The 23,499-nt window shown below is 37.3% G+C and overlaps 1 protein-coding gene across 4 annotated transcripts in view; it reads right to left on the minus strand.

The window, feature by feature from the left end:
* The window catches only part of MGAT4A (alpha-1,3-mannosyl-glycoprotein 4-beta-N-acetylglucosaminyltransferase A), a 125,553-nt gene that overhangs the window by 36,387 nt on the left and 65,667 nt on the right, over positions 1 to 23,499 (minus strand). For all 4 annotated transcript variants that reach the window (XM_037137186.2, XM_053664528.1, XM_037137183.2 and 1 more), the window contains 2 exons: positions 23,265 to 23,405; positions 13,754 to 13,887 (listed from right to left, as the gene is read on the minus strand). In XM_037137186.2, coding sequence (XP_036993081.2) covers positions 13,754 to 13,887; positions 23,265 to 23,405 — 275 coding nt within the window. The remainder of the gene's footprint in view (positions 1 to 13,753; positions 13,888 to 23,264; positions 23,406 to 23,499) is intronic.

Raw genomic sequence — 23,499 nt, forward strand, 5'->3', positions numbered from 1 at the left:
TTCTTTCTTCTACCAGATACCTGTGGATCAGTTGATCCCTTACAGGCCTCTTTTATTTTATTTAATTTTATTTGCTTTTATAGAAAGAGAAAGGGAGGGAGAAAGACAGTGAGAGAAATATTGATGTGAGGAACATTGATTGGTTGCCTCTCGTTCATGCCCCAACCAGGAACTGAACCCATAACCCAGGCATGTTCCCTGACGAAGAATTGAACCAACAACTTTTTGCTTTGCAGGACGATGCCCAACCGTGCCACACCAGTCTGGGCACAACAGTTTTCTAAGTAGTCTCCTTGCTTCTGCCCTTTCCACAGCAATCAGTGTGATACTTCGTTATTCTTGCAAAAAAAAAAAAAATGCCTGTCTACAATCTCATCATGAGAAAATAGCAGACAAATTCAAATTCAGACAGTCTACAAAATAACTTACTAGTATACATTAAAAGTAGCTAAGTTCATAAAAAAAATAAAAAAAAAAAACAAGAGAAAACAGAGGAACTCTCTTGGATAGAAAAAATTAAGGAGTCAGAACAACTAAATAAAATGTGATATTCTGGATTGAACGTTGAAACAGAAAAGTGACCTGAGTTGGAAAAACATGGAATTGGAATAAAGTCTATAGTTTAGCTAGTTGTAGCATAACAATGTTAAGTTACTGGTTTTCAGCATTTTATGGATACATATATAAGTTGTTAACATTAGAACAAGCTGAATGAATGGAATATTCTATATTGTTTTGTAATTTTTCTATAAATCTAAAATTATTTCAAAATAGTGTTTTAAAGTGCCTTAAAGGGAAAAAAAGTAAGTGTCATGTGTCTTCTCTACTCAAAACCCTTAAATGGCTTTACATCATAATTAGAGCAGTGGTTGGCAAAACAGACAGGATGCCTGTTTTCTAAAAGTAAAACTTTATGTGAACACAACTCTACCCACTCATTTAAACTGTATCTATGGTTGTTTTGGGCTACTACAGCAGAGTTCAACAGTTTCTAAAGAGACTATAGCTTCCAAAGCCTAAAACGGTCATCATGTGGCTCTACAGAAATCTCTGCTAGTGCTCTGATTCTGAGAAACAGCAAAGTTCTTACAATGGCCGGTAGCGTCCTACACTATCTGTCCCACTCCTTCTCTGACTGCATCCTACTATCGACCACCTCACCTTTTCTGATCAGCCACACAAGCCTCTCCTTACTGTTTCACAGAATGTGCCAAAGCAATAGTCTAACTTCAGGGCCTTTGTACCATGCTATTCCTCTGATTAGGTTGTTTAACTCCTGCATCCTTCGGATCTTTGTCCAAATGATGACCTCTCTAGTAAACCATTCCCTGGCAACCATGTACTCCCTTTCCTGTCTACTGATTTATTCTTATTCTTTAAAGATTTTACTGATTTATTTTTAGTAAGAGGGGAAGGGAGGGAGGGAGATAGAGAGAGAAACATCAATGTGTGGTTGCCTCTCACATGCCCCCTATTGGGAACCTGGACCACAGCCCTAGCATGTGCCCCAACTGAGAATTGAACCACCGACCCTTTTGTTCACAGACCAGTGCTCAATCCATTGAGCCACAGCATCCAGGGTACTGATTTATTCTTCATAGTACTCACTACAATCTAACATACTATACTACATAGTAACATACTATCACTACAATCTAACACAGTAATTTTTAACCCTTTTCATCTCATGGCAATATAAACTAATTACTCTGCAGCACACCAAAAAATGTATTATATATTTGGCCAATCTGACAAAAAATTGGTATAATTTGGTTCATTCACACAAATACACTATTGTTGTGTTGGTTGTTGTCATTCTTTCATCTGACAATTTAAGGGAAAAGAGGTCAGTGCCCCTGACTCAACAGCCAGGTAATCCACGTTTTAAAAATTCTTGTGGCACACCAGTTTAAAACTGCTATACTATACATTAATTTTTTCATCTGTTCTTCTTTATAATGCAGGTTTCATTGGGCAGAGGCTTTGTTTTATTTGATGATATGCCTGGTACTTACCACTGTTTCAGTAAATATTTGTTGAATTACAAGCAAATTTTATGGGATAATATATGTGTGTGTATATACACACACACAGACACACACACATACATCTCCAATTTCTTCCCCATTGGATTTGTGTGATTTATAACCAACAGGTAAGTAAACATCTTAAAATCTTGCTGCTGAAAAATTACAAGCCAAAATACTACTACTGCACCAAACAATAATTTGTAATTAAAAATCAAGAATAGAGACAACAACTAGACAGAAGATCAGCAAGTCTATAGAGTACTTGAATAGCACTATCAATCATCTTGATCTAACAGGCATCTATAAAACACTCCTCTCAATAACAGCAAAATCCATCCTTTTTAAGCATACATGAAACCTTGTCCAGGATAAATTCCATATGCAAATCCATAAATAAGCTTTAAGTACACACGTAACTTTGTCTACAGGTTCAATATGCTAGTCCATAAATAAGTGTATGAGGACCCTGCTGCCATCCACATTTCACTTTCCACAGTTTTAGTTACCCACAGCCAATGGTCAGAAAAAAATGAAAAATTCCAGAAAAAAACAATTCTCAAGTTTTAAATCATATGACATTCTGAATAGCATGTGAATTCTTGCACTGTCCCACTCCATATCCCCCAGGAATCATCCCTTTGTCTAATGTATCCACATTGTACATGCTACCTGTCTGTTAATTACTTAGTAGCCATCTTTGTTATCAGATTGACTGTTGTAGTATCATTGTATTTGTGTTCAAGTAACTCCTACTTTATTTAATAATGTCCCCAAAGCATACAAGTAGTGATTATGGCAATTCATGTATGCAAAATAGAGCCCTGAAGTACTTCCTTTAAGTAAAAAGGTGTGTGTGTGTGTGTGTGTGTACATGAAAAAAAAAACAGTACATATAAACCTTGGTTCTTGGACATCTCCCATCTCAAAAAATTTCTCAAGTTCCTCACAAAAAATATCTCAGTTGTAAAACAAAATTTCAGTTCTTGACCTGATGACCCTTTCATGCTCATACCTGTATAATCAGTCAGACATCTCTCAGGCAACAAACAAAAATGATTCTGTTTTCAAACAAATCAATTCTCAAATAGTTCAGAACAACTTAAGTTTGAGAACTGAGGTTCTACTGTAATATATACAGTTCAGTACTATCTACAGTTTCATCCACTGGGGGTGTTGGAATAATATCCCCATGGATAAGGAGGGACTACTGTACTGATAAATTCAAAATGTCTAAAATCATACGAGGTCTCTTTTCTGACTACAAGGAAGTTGAATTAAAAATCAAACAACAGAAGGAAATTTAGGATATCCACAAATAGGTAAAAATGAAACAACACATTTCTGAATAAACTATGGGTGAAAGAAGTAATTATAAGGTAGAAAATATTTTGATTTAAATAAAAAATAAAATGATCTATTAAAATGTATGGCATGCAGCCAAAGTGGTGCTTAGAGGGAAATTTTAAGCATTAAACTGCCTATATTAGAAAAAAATTCCAACCAATAATCTAAGCATTCACCTTAAAACTCCAGAATAGGAAGAGTAAGCCAAACTTAAAGTGAGCAGAAGAAATAAGAAAATCAATTAAATAGAAAATAGAGAAATAATAAAGTCAATAAAACTAAAAGTTGGTGTTTTGAAGAGATAAAAGAATAGTATCAATGGAAAAGCATAGCAGGAAGTTGCTTCAGTTGATGACTAGCCGCCTAGAACTAAAAAAAGCCAAAGGTTTCAGAGGGGGAGAAAACGAGAAAAGGAAAAGAAAGGGGGAACAGGGATAGAAAAATAAAGGCAGGAGAATACTATTTAATACTACAATGAACTTTGTGGAACAACTGGACTCTTAAGCCATGTGAATGTATAAGAAATATTTACAAAAAATAAATGTTTATTAAAAATTGAGAAAGGTATAGAAAAAACTATTACTGTATGATGCCAGACTACAAGTTAAAGATACAATCTATTGTTTAAAAGATTTTAGTCTCTTTCAGTATATTCCTCATTTCATTACTTCAATGATTACGTCATCAATGAGTGAATGAATACTTAGAATAAAATATGTATTATTGCCTTTATTTAAAAAAGAAACAAACAGGCAGGGGGAATGGGAGGGCGGTGGGGAGCACTGGGGAGGTGGGCTGGGATGGGGAGTAAAAGACAGAAAACTGTACTTGAACAATAATTAAATTAAAAATAAACATAAAAAAAGAAACAAGTAATCATGAGAGCTTGATAAAATATAACTATAGAGAGAGCTACTATTTATTTCTGAGGCTGCTGTACTGTCAGATGTTTTAGGGTATAAAAAGTTCAAGGAGATCCAAGATGTCAGCAGAGTAAATTACAGTAACTTCCTCCCAGGACCAAAATGAAATTACAACTAAATTACAGAAAAATTATCCAGAATAACCAACTGAAGATGAGCAGGAGAGAAACCTTAGGATCAATGACATGGAAGAAACAACATCAGGACATTGAGACTGGTAGAAGTGCGGAGGCGCCAGAGGACTGGTTGGGCTCCCACAGGCTCCCATGGGTGGCAGCTGAAGTTCCAGAGGGATATTTCAGTGGCCAGGGACTTCCCCCTAAGAAGTGTGGGGCCAAAACCCTAAGCCAGGCTCCTCAGCCTAGAGCACTACAACTGGGAAAGGCAACCGCTTAACATCTTACTGTGAAAATCAGCAGGGTTTCTGTCTGCAAGGGAGAGACAGCTAGAGATTTACCACCCTCTTAAAGGGACAATGCATAAAATTTTGTTTGCAGCCAGTTATCCTGGGCTCCAATGAACAGAGGGCAAAGCAAACTAGAGCTATATAAGGGAAGTCCAGGATTGGTGGTTCTGAAAGGAAGGCTGGCAGGTCAGACACCAAGTTCACTGTGCTCAGTCATTCCCCAAACTGCAGAAGTCATCTTTCAAGAACAGAACACTCTCCTCCAAGTGGCATCAGCCTGTGGGGAAGCAATAACCCCACATGCAGGAATTCCTGTCACCCCACCCTGTATAGCTTAGGCCCTGCTGCTGAGGAGCAGAGCTGGAGGCACCTCCAGTGATTAAGCCTAACAAACAGTCTGAAGGCTGAGGCAGATCTCTGGGTGATTTGATACTTTAGCTGACTCTCCCCCAGGCCCAGTGCTGGTAAAAGCCAGCCTTAAATCACAGCTTGCTACTTTACTCATGCACCCAGGTCCAGCAAAGAGTGCCACAAGCTGTGGATCATTGATAGCATCATACGGATTGCCTGGAGCCAGTCAAAGGCAACATCTGATAAAGAACTGCACCACAATCTTTGTAGACTTACCTAATACATAGAAACAAACATAAAAAGGCGGCCAAAATGAGGAGACAAAGATATAGGCCCCAAATGAAAGAACACAAGACTTCTCCAGAAGAAGAGTTAAATGAAATGGAGGTAAGCAATTTATCAGATATAGAGTTCAAAGTAATGATTATAAGGATAATCAACAGCATGAAAAAGACATAGACACCATAAAAAAGTCAGAAATAAAGAGTGCAGTATTTGAAATAAATAATACCCTGGAAGGAATATGGAGTAGGTTAGATAAAGCAAAGGATCAAATGAGTGATTTGGAAGACAAGGTAGAAATAAATAAGAGCAGCAAAAGAACAAAATAATTAAAAAAACACAAGGATGGCTTAAGGGACTTTTGGGACAACAGAATTGTAACAACATCCACATCACAAACTTACCAGAAAGAGAAGAGGAAGAGCAAGGGATCAATAACCTATTTGAAGAAATAAGAACTGAAAACTTCCCTAACCTGGTGAAGGAAAAAACACTCAAGTCCAGGAAAAACACAGAGAGTCCCAAAAAGGCCTACACCAAGACACATCACAATTAATTTGACAAAGCTGAAAGACAAGGAAAGAATCTTAAAAGCTGCAAGATAAAGGCAGTTAGCTACCTACAAGGGAACTCCCATAATACTGTCATCTGTTTTCTCCATAGAAATATTTCAGGCCAGAGGGACTGTCATTTCACCCTGGCATTTTCACCACAAAGCAGTAGAATAAATTCTTTCCAAGTACACATGGAATATTTTCTAGGAGAGACCACATGTTACGACACAAAACAAGTCTCGATAAATTTAAGAAGACTGAAATCATATCAAGCATCTTCTCAAACCATAATGCTATGAAGCTAGAAATCAATCACAAGAAGAACACTGAAAAATGCACAAAAACACGTATGCTAAATAACATGTTATTAAACAATGACTGGGTTAACAATGAGATCGGAGAAGTCAAAAAATACCTTGAAGCAATGAAAATGAGACCACAACAACCCAAAATCTGTGGGACAAAGTGAAAGCAGTCCTAAGAAAGTCATAGCACACTGTGCCTCCTAGCATATTGAAAAGAAGGACAACAAAATTAAAAACTAAAAACAACCATAACTGACAGAAAGTTGAACTGTATGAAAGTCCAACAACCAAGAAGTTAAAGAAGAAACATTCATCCAGACCAGTAGGAGGGGCATAGACAGGCAGCCAGGTAGAGAGGACTCACAGCAAGGTGGCAGCTGGCAGACTGGGATGGCAAGGCAGTGGCAGGTGGACTCAGTGAGGTGGCAGCTGGCTAAGTGGATGGTCCCACATTTGCATGAGGATAACCCGGGAGGAACAACTGGGTAGCAAGATAGACTGCATAACACAGGATTCCAGCTCAGGGAAATAAAGCCTCAAAGCCTCTGACTAAAATAACCTGTGGGGGTTGAGGCGGCGGGAGAAACTCCCAGCTTCACAGGAGAGTTCACTGGAGAGACCCACAGGGTCCTAGAATGTACACAAACCCGCCCACCTGGGAATCAGCACCAGGAGGGCCCAATTTGATTGTGGGTAGCCAGGGAAGTGACTGAAAACTGGCAAAGAGCAAAGCAAGCTGCATTGTTCCCTCCTGAACCCCTTACCCACATACAGCGTCACAATGCAGGCATGTGCGTGGCCCCACCCTGGTGAACACCTAAGAGTGTCCAAAAAAAAAATGGCTGAAATGAAAGAACAGTTCAAAGTTCCAGAAAAACTACAACTAAGCAATGATAGCTAACATCAGATGAACAGTTCAAAACACTGGTTATCAAGATGCTCAAGGAAATCACCGGATACTTCAACAGCATTAAAAAGACCCAGGCAGCAATGAAAGTTGCATTACGTGAAATAAAGAAAAACCTACAGGGAACCAACAGTGACAGGAATGAAGCTAGGACTCAAATCAATGGTTTGGAGCAGAAGGAAGAAGGAAACTTTCAACCAGAGCAGAATGAAGAAACAGGAATTCAAAAAAATGAGGAAAAACTTAAGAACCTCCAGGACAACTTTAAATGTTCCAACATCTGAATCATAGGGTGCCAGAAGAAGAGGAAAAGCAAGAAATTGAAAACTTATTTGAAAACATAATGAAGGAGGTTCTTCCTCAATCTGGCAAAGGAAATAGACTTCCAGGAAGTCCAGGAAGCTCAGAGAGTCCCAAAGAGGTTCAACCCAAGGAGGAATACACCAAGGCACATCATAATTACATTAGCCAATATTAAAGATAAAAAGAGAATCTTAAAAACATCAAGAGAGCCCTGGCTGGTGTAGCTCAGTGGATTGAGTGTGGGCCTGCAAACCGTAGACAATGGCAGTTCGATTCCCAGTCAGGGCACATGCCTGAGTTGCAGGCCGGTTCCCTGCAGGCCAGTTCTCAGCAGGGGACGCACGAAGGCAACCATACATTGATGTTTCTCTCCCTCTCTCCTTCCCTTCCCCTCTAAAGATAAACAAATAAAATCTTAAAAAAAAAACATCAAGAGAAAAGCAGAGAGTTACCTACAAAGAGTGCTCATATGACCATCAGCTGATTTCTCAAATGAAATCTTATAGGCAAGAAAGGGCTGAAACAAGATCTCAAAGTCATGAAAGACAAGGACTTACATTCAAGATTGCTCTATCCAGCAAAGTTATCATTTGAAATAGAAGAGCAGATAAAGTGCTTCCCAGATAAGGTCAAGTTAAAGGAGTTCATCATCACCAAGCCCTTATTATATGAAATGTTAAAGGGACTTATCTAAGAAAAAGATGATAAAAAATATGAACAATAAAATGACAACAAACTCACAGCTATTAACTACTGAACCTAAAACAAAAAAAAAAACAAAAACAAAGCCAGCAACTAGAACAGAAACAGAATCACAGAAATGGAGATCACATGGAGGGTTATCAGTGGGGGAATGGGAGGCCCAGCGGGGGAGGAAGGTACAGGAAATAGAGGCATAAATGCTAGGTAGAAAATAGACAGGGGGAGGTTAAAAATAGTATAGGAAATGGAGAAGCCAAAGAACATACATGTACAATGATGGACATGAGCTAAAGGAGGGAAATGCAGGTGGTAGGATGTACAGAAAGGAGGGCAATAAAGGGGGGGAAATGGGGCAACTGTAATAGCATAATCAATAAAATATATTAATAAAACCCAAGAAGGAACACACCAAGGCACATCATAATTACATTAGCCAAAATTAAAATGAAGGAGAGAATCCTAGAAGCAGCAAGAGCTAAGGGGACAGTCACCTACAAAGGAGTCCCCATCAGACTGTCAGCTGATTTCTCAAAAGAGACCTTACAGGCAAGAAGGGGCTGGAAAGAGGTATTCCAAGTCATGAAATCCAAAGACCTACAACCAAGATTGCTCTATCCAGCAAAACTCTCATTTAGAATGGAAGGACAGATAAGGTGCTTCTCAGATAAGATCAAATTCAAGGAGTTCATCATCACCAAGCCCTTATTATATGAAATGTTAAAGGGACTTACCTAAGAAAAAGAAGTTAAAGCAACATGAACAGTGAAAGGACAACAAACTCACAGTTATAACAACCACACCTAAAACGAAAGCAAACTAAAAGGACAGCTAGATCAGGAGTGGAAACAGAAATGAAGGAGGGTTAGCAACAGGGGAGTGAGAGGAGGAGAAGGGGGGAGAAGGTACAGAAAATAAGTAGCATAGACAGTAGATAGAAAATAGATGGGGGGGGGCAAGAATAGTAGGGGAAATATAGAATCTAAAGAACTTGAGACACATGGTCATAAACTAAAGAGGGGGGTAATGGTGGGGATGGGGGGGTAGGGTGGAGGGGAATGAAAGGGGGAATAGAACAACTGTAACAGCATAATCAATAAAAAATTTAAAAATCCCATTCGATATAGCAAAAAGAAAAATAAAATATCTGGGAATAAACCTAACCAAGGAGGTAAAAGACCTGTATGCAGAAAACTACACAGCACTGAAGAAAGAAATCAAGGAAGACACAAACAAATGGAAACATATACCTTGTTCATGGATTGGAAGAATTAACATCATCAAAATGTCCATACTACCCAAAGCAATATACAGATTCAATGCAATACCTATTAAAGTACCAATGGTGTATTTCACAGACATAGAACAAACACTTCAAAAATTTATATGGAATCATAAACAAGCCCGAATAGCAGCTGCTCTTTTGAGAAAGAAGAACAAAGTAGGAGGGATCACAATACCTGATATCAAACTGTATTACAAAGCCACTGTAATCAAAACAGCCTGGTACTGGCATAAAAACAGGCACATAGACCAATGGAACAGAACAGAGAGCCCAGAAATCAACCCAACTCTCTACAGTCAATTAATATTTGACAAAGGGGGTAGTAACATAAAATGGAGTAAAGATAGCCTCTTCAGCAAATGGTGTTGGGAGAACTGGACAGCTACGTGAAAAAAAATGAAACTTGAGCACCAACTTACACCATACACCAAAATAAATTCAAGGTGGATAAAAGACTTAAATATAAGCCGTGACACCATTAAAGTCCTAGAGGAGAACATTGGCAAGAAAATCTCAGATATTCCACGCAGCAACATTTTTACGGATATGTCCCCTAGAGCAAGGAATATAAAGGAAAGAATAAACAAATGGGATCACATCAAAATAAAAAGCTTCTGCAGGGCTAAAGAAAACAGTATTAAATTAAAAAGACAACCAACTGTATGGGAAAACATATTTGCCAATGATACCTCAGACAAAGGTTTAATCTCTAAAATATACAAAGAACTCACACGACTCCACTCTAGGAAGACATTGAACCCAATTAAAAAATGGGAAAAGGACATGAACAGACACTTCTCTAAAGAGGACGTACAGAATATCCAGAGACACATGAAGAGATGCTCAATATCATTAGCTATCAGAGAGATGCAAATTAAAACCACAATGAGATACCACTTTACACCAGTCAGGATGGCTATCATAAACAAAGCAACAAACAACAAATGTTGGAGAGGTTGTGGGGAAAAGGGGGACCTTAGTTCACTGTTGATGGGATTGCAGACTGGTACAACCATTATGGAAAACAGTATGGAATTTTCTCAGAAAAATAAAAATTGACCTGCCTTTTGACCCAGCAATTCCACTGCTAGGATTATACCCCAAGAATCCTAAAACATCAATTTCAAAGAACCTATGCACCACAATGTTCATAGCAGCACAATTTACAATAGCCAAGAGCTGGAAGCAACCTAGGTGCCCATCAGTAAACGAATGGATCAAAAAATTGCGGTACATATACACAATGGAATTCTATGCAGCAGAGAGAAAGAAGGAGCTACTACCCTTTGCAACAACATGGATGGAACTGGAAAGCATTATGCTGAGTGAAATAGGTCAGACATTGAAAGACAAATACCATATGATCTCACCTTTGACAGGAAGCTAAAGAATAAAACAAACAAGCAAACAGAATAAAAACAAAGACACTGAAATAGAGAACAAGTGGGCAGCGACCAGAGGGGAGAGGGAAGGGAATTTAAGGGGAAAAAGGGGGAGGGATTTTGAGGAACAAGTATGAAAGACACAGGGATGAGGACTGGGGGAGGGGAAACTGGAGGGAGGGGGGAGACAGGGTGGGTGGGGGGTGGGATGGGAGAAATAGATAAAAAAATGTACTTGAAAAGTAACTAAATAAAATTTATTATAAAAAAATTAAATAAATAAAAAAATAAAATAAAAATAAAAAATTTAATAAAATAAAAGTTCAGCCTTGGCTGGTGTAGCTCAGTGGATTGAGTGCGGACCTGTGGAGCAAAGGGCCACCGATTGAATTCCCAGTCAGGGCACATGCCTGGGTGTGGGCCAGGTCCCCAGTGGAGGACAAATGAGAGGCAACCGCACATTGATGTTTCTCTCCCACTCTTTCTCCTTCCCTTCCCCTCTCTCTAAAAATAAATAAATAAACTATTAAAATAAATAAATAATAAATGTTCAGTGAAATTCCCCAAAATAAATAAATAAAATGATATATAGATACATATATACAATACTGCAATCTGGGGGGGTGGTGCATGTTCAGGTCAGAATACTGCTGATGCTTTGTACCACACTTTGTACCACACTCTCCATATGTGATAAATATTCTCATGCCTCCCTGCAACAATACTAAGCCTAGATGGCTCAATAACATTCTTGTTTTAGAGATAAAGAAACTGAGAATGAAGAAAATAAAACAATCTGCTCAAGTGGCAGTAAGTGGCAGAATCTAGACCCTGAACACAAGTCATTTGACTCCAAATGGAATGTTATTACATCTTACTATCAAATAAATAGCTATGGCAAGAGGGTCTTGAATCTTTATTGTATATAAAGTAAATATATACAATATATATTGTATACATATATAATATATACCATCAGTATATAGACAGATTAATGCACACTAATCTGTCTATATACTATACATCATTTTTCAAGTGTATAAGATAGATTTTTTCTCTTATAGTATTAAGACTTTTTCTGATTAAAAATTAATATGTTCACTGTTAAAAAATCTAATTTTATAAAACTGTATGCAAAAGAAGGCGGCATCTCCCCATAATCTCAACTTTCAAGATACCTACTAATAGTTTGTAGTATATTCCACAAGACAATTTTCTCTATTTATTTTTTTAATCCTCACCCAAGGATATGTTTATTGACTTTAGAGAGAGAGAAAAGGGGGGGAGGAAGGACAGGGAGAGAGAGACACACACGTCAATATGAGAGAGAAACACTAACTGGTTGCCTCCTGTACACACCCCAAGCGGGGATCAAACCCACAACCTAGCTATGTGCCTTGACTGGGAATCAAACCTGGAACCTTTTGGTATACAGGATGATGCTCCAACCAACTCAGCAATCCAGCCAGAGCCATTTTCTCTATTCATTTTATTAATGTATATGTAAGAGCTGTATACATGTATATGTGTTTACAGAAAACTGTGTCACAGAATATACTTTAAATTTTAATAGCAATTGCCAAATTGCTTTCTAAGGAGGTTGTAACAATTTCTACCGGTATATAATATGCAAATGACAAATTTAATAACTTCAAATGTATAATTTCTATAACAGACAAGAAAAACCATCAATGAAATTCATGCAAAAAAGTAACTGGACTAAATATTTCAAAGAATTCATTCCTCTCATATATGAAAATTTCTTACAAATAAAAATATGAGCAAAGGTTATATAAATATTATAAATAAAAATGGTCCATAAAAACCTATGAATCAACATTTAACCCCACTCAGTAAAAAAATATAAATTAATCCAAAGCAATGTATTATTTTTTTACTCATCAAATTGAAAAAAATTAAAGACTATTATTATCTAGCAGAGCATGGGAACAGGAAAAGATTTCTAACTGGATGTTGGAAAAGAGATAAACTGGCTCAATTTCTGTTGGGCATTTTGGCCATGTGTGAACATGTTAATGTATGTGAACCAAGGCAATTCCACATTTAGAAACTGATCCCATCTCCCAACAGTTTATTTACACTAATGCTCAATGCCATGTTGAAAATAAGAGCAAAAACCTGAGCAGGTTAAATATCTAACAATCAGAAATTAAATAAATTATGTTAAAACCATTCAATGGAATATTTTGTAACCAGAAAAAATGATGCTGCAATTTTCTTTTCAACATGAAAAAAATATCCATGACATTAAAATACATATAGAACAAATACATTTATATATACATAAGCAAACAATGAAAAATTTTTCTTATATTTCAGAATACCTGTAATTGTTCTATCTGTATGGAGGAATAACAGATAATTTTTTAATTATATATATTTGTAATTGTTTTGAACAGTATGCATTTATTTACTCTTATATAATAATGTAATTACTCCAGGGTGCTTTTTCCTCATTATTTATGATTTCTTTCCCTAAACCTTTTGAGCAAACTAAAATACAACACATATAATAGCCTTCATTCTTATGATATTTTGTTTTCAATAATATTAATGGCTGCACCTTGTGAGTGCAAACGAGGGGTGGAGAAAACAGCAAGATAATAAAACCCCAGGCTAGGCTAAACCTTCCTCAGGTTTCACAGCTCTGAAAGAACATCAGTGCAAATCTCCAAATTTAGGTCCTGGAGCTAGAAATAGGAACTCACTCTTCTTAAAGATCAATGTATGTAATATTTATTCTACCGAAAACAGATGACTATTTCTTGATTGTAACTGCAGGAGAAAAGTTAAGGCAAACATAACAAGTTAGACTTAAATGTAACTATTGGATGGAATATCACCTAACTTTTACCCATCACATTTGTAAAAAATGCTCATAAAAGTATATTCAAATATCCAACTATAGTTTCAACTCATATATTATATGTGGTAAAAAAATAGTAACAATTAAATAATTACCTCTCCTATGAAGACCACTATTACACAGTCCAACTTCTCTTCAGGATACAAATTATCAATAAGGGAATGAAGAGTTTCTATGAGGTAAGATTTAACTTCTCTCTTCACAGTAGGAATTCCCATTACTATTGAAACTGAAACAAAATAATGATAGTCATTATATAAAAAGATTTTACAAAGACAATACAGAAAAACACCACTACTTTAAAAGTATTACAACCTCTCAAATTGATAAAAATAACTGAGGGATCAAAATTTACTACATTTCAGAAAATTAAACAAAGGATATAAAGGCATACCCATAATACCATAATTCTTTTTCACAGTGCTTATCCGTAAGAAAAAAAATGTCAAAGAGTCAATAAAAATATAGGATATTAAACCTCACATTACAAACCAATGGCTGTAAAGTATAAACAACAAATTTAATTGCACAACTAAACCTTAGAAATACTAAACACATCTTAAAAATTAAAGTCCTACATCTCGTGTATATGGTGCACTGAGAAGGCTGTGACATCCTTTCTATGGTTTCCCTGCCCAAAATGCGTAACCTCAATCTAACCAGGAAGAAACATCAGACAAATCCAAATTAGGGAGTACTCCACAAAATAACTGATTGGCCAGTACTCTTTGCAGTATCAATACCAGGAAAGACAAGAAAGAATGAGGGACTGTCCCTGACTGATGAAGACAAGGAGACATGATAACTGGGTGAAATATGTGATCTTGAGCTGGCTCCTGGAAAAGAAAAACAATAATAAAAAAATGACAAAATCTGAATAATTGACACTATAACATCAATTTTATTTTCTGGTACTATGGTTATATAAGATGTAAACATTTAGAGGAACTTGGTAAGCTATATGGAAAGTATACTATTCATGCAACTACATTTAACTCTAAAATTTCAGTTCTATAATGCTTGTTTTGAGGTAAATCTGCTCCTATGTGTGATCAGTACATTAGAGAACCATTTTAGCATAACATGAATTTCATATTTGGCTATGTGCAATTTCTTCTCTGGGACAAACACTTCACTAGATAAATACAGAAAATTGCACCCATGAATTGAGTTCAGAAAATTGAATGGGGTAATGTAGAAATCCACAAAATATACTACCAGCTGAGTTACCAGCTGCCTCAGCTTACTGCATGATGCTATGAACCACACCTATCTACATCTGGTGTTACAACTTTCTGTCAGATTTCAGACAACCTGCCTTGCACTACTCCTTCAACGCTTCCAAGATGCAGTCCTTTTGAAGTTCATTTTAAACACACTGTGTCTTTTTCAAGGTAGAGTACCATATTTATTATAATAATTTTCTTTTTTATCTTTATTTATTTTTAATTTTATTGTTGTTCAATTACAGTTGTCCCCATTTCCCTCCCATTACTCTCCCCTGCTCTAACCACCCCCACCTCCCATATTCAATCCTTCCCCCGACCGTGCCCCCCACCCCATTGTGTTTGTCCATGGGTCCTTTATACATGTTCCCTGACAACCCTTCCTCTTCTTTCCCCACTTATTCTATTTCCCCCTCCCCTCTGATTACTGTTGGTTTGTTCTTTTTTTCCATGTCTCTGGTTCTATGTTGCTCGCTTTTTTTGTTTTGTTGATTAGGTTCCACTTAAAGGTGAAATCATATGGTATTTGTCTTTCACTGACTGGCTTATATCATTTAGCAAAATAGTCTCCAGTTCCATCCATGCTGTGGTAAAGGGTAGGAGTTCCTTCTTTCTTTCTGCTGCACAATATTCCATTCTGTAAATATACCACAGTTTTTTGATCCATTCATTTACCAGTGGGCACTTAGATTACTTCCAGCACTTGGCTATTATAAAATTGTGTTGCTGTGAATATAGGGGTGCATAGGTTCTGTTGAATTGGTGATTCAGGGTTCTTAGAGTATAATTCTAGCAATGGAATTGCTGGGTCAAAGACAGTTCCATTTTTCGTTTTTTTGAGGAAATTCCACTGTTTGCATAGTGGCTGTACCAGTCTCCATTCCCACCAACAGTAAGTTTCTATTTATCAATCATTTAACATGTATAAAATAGTGCTAGTATTTTTATTAGGTTCTTTTTTTTTTATGTATGACTGGCAAAACTGTTGAATGTTGTAATCCTAATCCCATTTTCCTCAGATCACTCCACAATTATGCACAGTATGGTAATTTTTAGGAATGCACACATTGTGTTATAGTAAGGCTGTACTTTTCAGAAAGTCTTTAAAAATATATTATATCTTAACCTGGTGAGGATGGGGAGAAAAAGGAACCCTAATGCACTGTTGGTGGGAATGCAGACTGATGCAGCTACTGTGGAAAACCATATGGAATTCCCTCAAAAAATAAAAAATGAAACTGCCTTTTGACCCTGTAATTCCATTGCTGGGATTACATACTAAGAATCCTAAAACACCAATTCAAAAGAACTTAGGCACCCCTATGTTCACAGCAACACAATTTACAATAGCCAAGCGCTGGAAACAACCTAAATGCCTATCGGTAGACAAATGGATTAAAAAACTACGGTACATTTATACAATGGAATACTTCACAGCAGAAAGAAGAAGGAACTCCTACCCTTTGCTCCATGGATGGAACTGGAGAGCATTATGCTAAGTGAAATAAGCCAGGCAGTGAAAGACAAATACCATATGATCTCACTAATAAGAGGAATTTAATGAACAAAATGAACTAATAAGCAAAACAGAACCAGGGACATGGAAACAGGGAACAGACTAAGAGCTGCCAGAGGAAAGTGGGGAGAGTGGAAATGGTGGAAGGAAGGGGAAGAAATTAGCCAAAGGACATGTATGAATGTCCCATGGACATGGACAATGGTATGAGGATTGACTGTGGGAGTAGGGGGTAGGCTGGGAGGAGGAAGGCAAACGGGAAAAATTGGGGCAACTGTAATAGAATAAACAAAAATAAATAAATAAATAAATAAATAAAATAATTAAAATTAAAAAAGAAGTCGTTGTATCCCACATGCTATAAATCAGTAAAAATAAGCTTTATGAGTATTAAAAACAATTAAATTTTAACAATTTTTTGGAACGTATATTCTAGAAGACAGGATAAAATAATACAATCTTTGAGGGTAACATGTACTATACAAGTAAAATGTGGCAATATTAGAAAGAGTGATTCGGAACAGGAGAGGGAGAGGTACCTTTATTGATAGTGAGGGTCATGGAAGGCCTCTCTGGTATCACCTAAGCTGGTACTTAACAATGAGAAAGATCAGAGAAAGAATGTTCCAGAAGAAGGAACTAGTAAGGCCCTGAAGAGGCAATGATCTTAACATAGTTAAGAATGAGCTTAGATTCAGAGTATTAGTTAGTGGCCATTTCACATGAAACTTTAAATTTAGTTTTGATTTGGACAGTAAGAGAAAGCCATCATATAGCTGTAAGTAGTGGAGTGAATTATCCAATTCATTAATTTTAAAAGTTTACCAAATTTTGTGGAGAACAGACACAAAGGTGTTAAGAGTAAAAGCATTTTGGAGAAAATCAGGAAGTTACTGCAGCAAGTAAAGGAAAATATGGTGATTTGAATTAGGGTATTTAAAGATGATGACTGCATGGATTTAGGAGACATTCTCCAGTGGGGCTTCAGACTAGGAGAGACGAAGAGGGGGCCTGAAGGATGACTTGAGAAAGTGGATGGGGGAGTCTTTTAATAAGAATACCACACTGTTTTGACCATGTGATTCTGAGATGCCTAATACAGGCTGAGCTATCCTGGAAACAAATTTCCATATACTTTATTTAACTTACCTCAGGATTTAAATGAAAAATATCTTAAATATTCAGAATACAAAAGTATAACATTTATGATGCAAAGCATTTCCAAGAAATGTTAACTTACATGGAGTTAAAAGATTCTGCATATGGAAAAACCAAAATACATGCTTGACCCAGAGTTTGCAAACACAAACAGTATAATGTTATAATGCAAACTCTATTCCCTACCAGGCTCTTGGGTTGCTTTGTTTCTGTTTTGTTTTAACTTCATTTATTTTTTAAAAGATTTTATTTATTTTTAGAGAGGAGAAGGGATGGAGAAAGGGAAACATCAATGTGTGGTTGCTTCTCCCATGTTCCCCTGACTGGGGACCTGGCCCACAACCCAGGCATGTGCCCTGACTGGGAACTGAACTGGCAACCCTTTGATTCACAGGCCTGTACTCAATTCACTGAGCCACACCAGAAAGGGCTTGTTTTAAGTTTAAATGGCATGTTTAGAGAACCTATTTTTCCCAAATATACTGTTTTGGAGGTGAAATTGTTTTTTTTTAGTTTAAAACAAGGCACCCAAGGACTCCAAAAGCACTAAAAATGAGAGTGCTATTCTCAGCCAAACTTCCCAATTTAGAGTATCTGCACTTGTGGTATGTCAAAAAACTACCACAAAAAAAGGCAGTTTTTCCTGCCTTCTAGGCACAAGGTAAGATTGTACTTCTTCATCTTCTTCGGGTTTAGGTGAAGAGTGGGAGGGCTTGTGACTACTAACAGACTCATCCTCATGCTTAAATCACGGGCTGAGCCAGAGGAAATGCAAAGTTGTCTTTCTCCCTTAGCAGTTGGCAGCTGCTCTGTATGGATGGCTCTCCTGGTGATCAGTGATACACAAAACACCCACCAACCCTGACAGACATGTACTTTGAGCAAAAAGTAAATAAATAACCCTATATTACTTAAACCACTGAGATTTGGGGGTTTTAGTTAATACAGTATAACCCAGCCTGTCCTGGTCTTGTTTGATACAATGTTCTTCTGTGGCTTGTAATCTAGAAATGTATGTATTCTGAGAGATAAGATTCAGAATAAATATATGACCAATGTGAACAATATAGACATATCATCTTTATAGGGAGGAGCAAGGTAGAACAAGGACCAAACAAAGATAGAGCCAATGGATTGGGCTAAATACTTTGTTCCACTAATTAATTGTCCAATATTTCTTATTCAAAAATTAACTGTGCATTTATAATACATTGATTATGTACTATACAATCCAAAATATAATCATAAAATAGATGAGGCTACTGCTCTGTAGTTTTTGTAATTTAACAGAGCTAACTCTTACTCCAGTTTTCTTCAACTTTCCTGGAAAGTTTTCAAATTCTAGTAATTATTTCCTTTAATACAAAGAAAATTTACCAACAATCTTAATTTGGCATTCTCAATATTCATTTACTAATCTTCGGTAATAACTAAATTACCTCCCTTTTTCAATATTCATTGGTACTAAAGTATTTTTAGCCTATCATGCTTCCTATGGCTTGATTTTAGTAATTTATTCCCCATTTCTTTCCTTGTATTCCAAGACCATGTATTTATCTCTATTGTCTATTTGCACCTTATCTATCTTTGTTGATTTCAACTTTCTTTTTCCTGAAAATTAACTGACGGAGAACCTTCAAGGCTCCATTCACCTAGATGGATTGGAGGGGCAAAGCAATGGAGACACAGGGAGAAGTGCATGGATAGGCAGGGAGAGGTGGAGAGGAGAGGCACAGAAACACAGAACACGTGGTACCATATTCATGTATGCTGGACAAAAAATGGGAGAGATAGGTTGGGAACGAGGGATCCCAGCCACCAACCAAACCACCCAGCCTAGGATTCCAGCACCAGGAAGATAAGTCCCGATAACCTCTGGCTGTAAAAACCAGTGGAGGTTGGGGCAATGGAAGAAACTGTGGGGTTCTCAAAAGAATCCTCTTAAAGGGCCCACAAAGGTCTTAGGACTTAAACAGACCCGCCCCCTCTGTAATTCGGCACCAGTGGCATAAGGGGACAAAGGGAAGTCACTGGCAATGGGGGGAAGCCATGAGACAACTTCATCCTGGACAAAACTCCAGAGTTCAGGCCGCAGCAATGTCCCCTCTCTGAGCCTTCACCAACACAGAACCACAAAGTAGAATGGGTTGCCCTGCAATGGCAATTAGATAAGGTTTCACCCCATCCAACTTATAGGCACACTTTTCTACAATAGGCCACAATGATAAGACAGGGAGTCAACGCAGCTCTACCTAATACACAGAAACAAATACAGGGAGGTTGCCAAATTGAGGAGACAAAGAAATATGGCCTAAATGAAAGAAGAAAACAAAACTCCAGAAAGGAACTAAATGGAGATAAGTGACCTATCAGATGCAGAGTTCAAAACACTGGATATTGCACCAACATAAAAAAGAACTCGCTGGATATTGCACCAACATGAAACAGACACAGGCAGACATTAAGTTATATTAAGTGAAATAAAGAAAAATCTACAGGGACCCAACAGTGGAGGAATAATGTTGAGAATCAAATCAATGATTTGGAACAAACAGAAGAAAGCATTCAGTCAGAACAACAAAAAGAAAAAAGAATTTAACAAAAAAATGAGGATAGGCTAAGGAGCATCTGGGACAACTCCAAATGTACCAACATCTGAATCATAGGGGTGACAGAAGGAGAAGAGGAAGAACAAAAAACTGACAATTTATCTGAAAAAATAATGAAAGAAAACTTCCCTAACTTGGTCAAATAAATAGATACACAAGTACAGGAAGCACAAAGAGTCCCAAACAAGATGGACTAAAAAAAAAACCACACCAAAACACGTAATTAAATGCCAAAGGTTAAAGATGAACAGAGAATCTTAAAAGCAGCAAGAGAAAAGCAGAGTGTTACCTACGAAGGAGTTCCTGTAAGACTATCAGCTGATTTCTCAAAAGAAACCTTGCAGGCAAGAAGGGGCTGGAAAGAAGTATTTGAAGTCATGAAAGGCAAGGACTTACATCCAAGTTTACTCTATCCAGCAAACGTATCATTTAGAATGGAAGGGCAGATAAAGTGCTTCCCAGACAAGGTAAATGTGTTCATCATCACCAAGCCCTCATTATATGAAATGTTCAAGGGAATTATGTAAGAAAAATAACATTAAAACAATAAAAATTAAAATGGCAATAAATTCACAACTATCAACTACTGAATCTTAAAAACTAAGCAATTCCAACCAAGATGGAGGCATAGGTAGATGCGCTTCACATCCTCACACAACCAAAAGAATAACAACCAATTTAAAAACAAAAAATAGCCAGAACTGCCAGAAAATCAAATTGTATGGAAGTCCAACAACCAAGGAGTTAGAGAAGAAGCATTCATCCATTGGGGTAGGAGGGGAGGAGATGGGCAGCCAGGGTGGGGAGGAGGCACAGCAACATGGCAACTGGTAGAATGGATAGGTGAGGCAGCAGCTGGCAAACCAGGCAGTCCCACATTTGCAAACAACTGGTATTAGACAGACCATGCAACCCAGGGTTCTAGTGCAGGTAAAGAGAGCCACAAAACCTCTGGCTGTAAAACCTATGGAGGTAGTGGCACTGGGAGAAACTGCCAGTCTCTTGAAAGTTGGGCAACAGCCAAGCAAGTGGCATCATTCTCCCTCTCACCCCTCTCCCACATACAACACCACAATGCAGCAAAGTGGGTTGCCCCACCCTTGCAAGTACTGATGGCTCTGACCCTTACAAGGTAACGGGTGCACCAAGACAAAGAAATATGGCTCAAATGAAAGAATAGGTTGAAACTCTAGAAAAAGAACTAAGCAATGAGGAGATAGCCAACCTATCAGATGAAGAGTCAAAACACTGGTAATCAAAGCCCTGGCTGGAGTACCTCAGTGGGTTGAGTGCTGGCCTGTGAACCAGAGGATTGCAGTTTGATTCCCAGTCAGGGCATATGCCTGGGTTGCAGGCCAGTTCCCAGCAGGGGACTCATGAGGGGCAAGCATACATTGATGTTTCTCTCCCTCTCTCCTTCCCTTCCCCTCTAAAGATAAATAAATAAAATCTTTTAAAAAAACACTGGTAATCAGAATGCTCACAGAAATGATTGAGTATAGCCACTAAATAAAGCCAAGAAGGGGCTGGAAAGGAGTATTCAAAGTGATGAAAAGCAAGGACAGACAACCAATATTACTCTATCCAGCAAGGTTAACATTTAGAATAGAAAGGCAGATGAAGTGCTTTCCAGAGAAGGTCAAGTTAAAGGAGTTCATCATCACCAAGCCCTTATTATATGAAATGTTAAAGAGACTTATCTCAGAAAAAGAAGAGCAAAACTATGAAAAGTAAAATGACAACAAACTCACAACAATCAACAACTGAACCTAAAATAAAAAAACTAAGCAAATAACTAGAACAGAAAAAGAATCACAGATATAGAGATCACAAGGAGGGTTATCAGTGGGGAGTGGGAGGAAGAGAATGGGGAAAAAGTTACAGGGAGTAAGAAGCATAATTGGTAGATACAAAATAGACAGGGGGAGATTAAGAATAGTGTAGGAAATGGAGAAGCCAAAGAACTTGTATGTATGACCCATGGACATGAACTAAAGTGAAAGGGTAGGGAATTTGGAGTGAATGGGGGCAACAGGCAGAGAGGGATAAGGGGAAGAAAAAAATAGGACAGCTGTAATAGTATAGTCAATAAAAAAATAAAAAGCAAACTAAGCAATTAACCATAACAGGAACAGAATCGTAGATATGAAGATCATTTGGAGGTTTATCAGCTGGGCAGGGGAGCGGGGAGAATAGAGGAAAAGGCACAGGAAATAATAAGTATAAATGGTAGGTACAGAATAGACAGGAGGATGTTAAGAACAGTATAGGAAATGGAGAAGTCAAAGAACTTACGTGCACAACCCATGGACATGAACTAAACAGGGGATTGCTGCAGGGAATGGGGGTACCAGGTGGAGTGGTGTAATGGGGGAAAATTTGGGACAACAGTAATAGCATAATCAATAAAATATATTTAAAGATAAAGTTCAATAACTATGAAGTTATGGTTTCATCATTTGTTAAAAAGTTATTAGGAGAGCAAAATAATATTTTGGCCTCTGTATTAAAAAATCTACAAAGAAAAATTAACACAAAGTGGAGAAATAAAAGCTTAAACCAATGGTGAAGAGATCCCACAAGAAAAGTTTAAGAAACTCTTATAGCTCCAAGAGAAAAGAAATTGGTATAAATTATCTTTGGTTGTATCAGAAAAAAAAACAAAGCAACAAATTTCGACCATTTAATGAAAGGTAAAATAAAGTAACTATGTACTTCCATCTCTACATGAAAAATAGGGGCAGATATAAGAAAAATTTTCTTGACATTACTATAAGAGCTATTAATATTACAGAAAAAAAGGTCATCTTCCTCAAATTTTTAAAATTAAAAATGACAAAGGTTTAAACATTTTTCTGCCTAGAAAAGGGGCTTGAACTAGATTTCTTGTGATCCTTTTCAGCTCCATTAATCTGGTCTATTGAGAAAAATGTCCACCTCCTTTCAATGTGAACTTTAGAATGAATCCTAAGTTACCAAGCACAGAAAAAGGGTTTTTATTCTCTCACCTGCCAGACTTCTAACAGTCAATATAATACTGCAAGACACAAATTAAGACCAGCAGTACGACCACAAAAAGAAACAAAATAAACAATACCTCCTGTTCTTCCATTACCAATCTGCACAGCAGGTTGAAGGCTTCCTTCATTTTGCAGTAAATGAGGCAAATGATAATAAATGCTTGGCACTTGAAGAGATTTTTTGTTTGTTAACTCCTTTAATAGCTTTAGCGTATTATCTGAAACAGAAAAATAATTAATCCACAGGACACTTTACTTACAGAAGTTGCAGCTTTTACAAATATAGCAGTAAAACTGACAAAACTAGAACTA

This window comes from Artibeus jamaicensis, unplaced genomic scaffold, assembly GCF_021234435.1.
Source record: "Artibeus jamaicensis isolate MK-2021 breed Jamaican fruit bat unplaced genomic scaffold, CSHL_Jam_final contig_384, whole genome shotgun sequence".
Taxonomy (NCBI): Eukaryota; Metazoa; Chordata; class Mammalia; order Chiroptera; family Phyllostomidae; genus Artibeus; species Artibeus jamaicensis.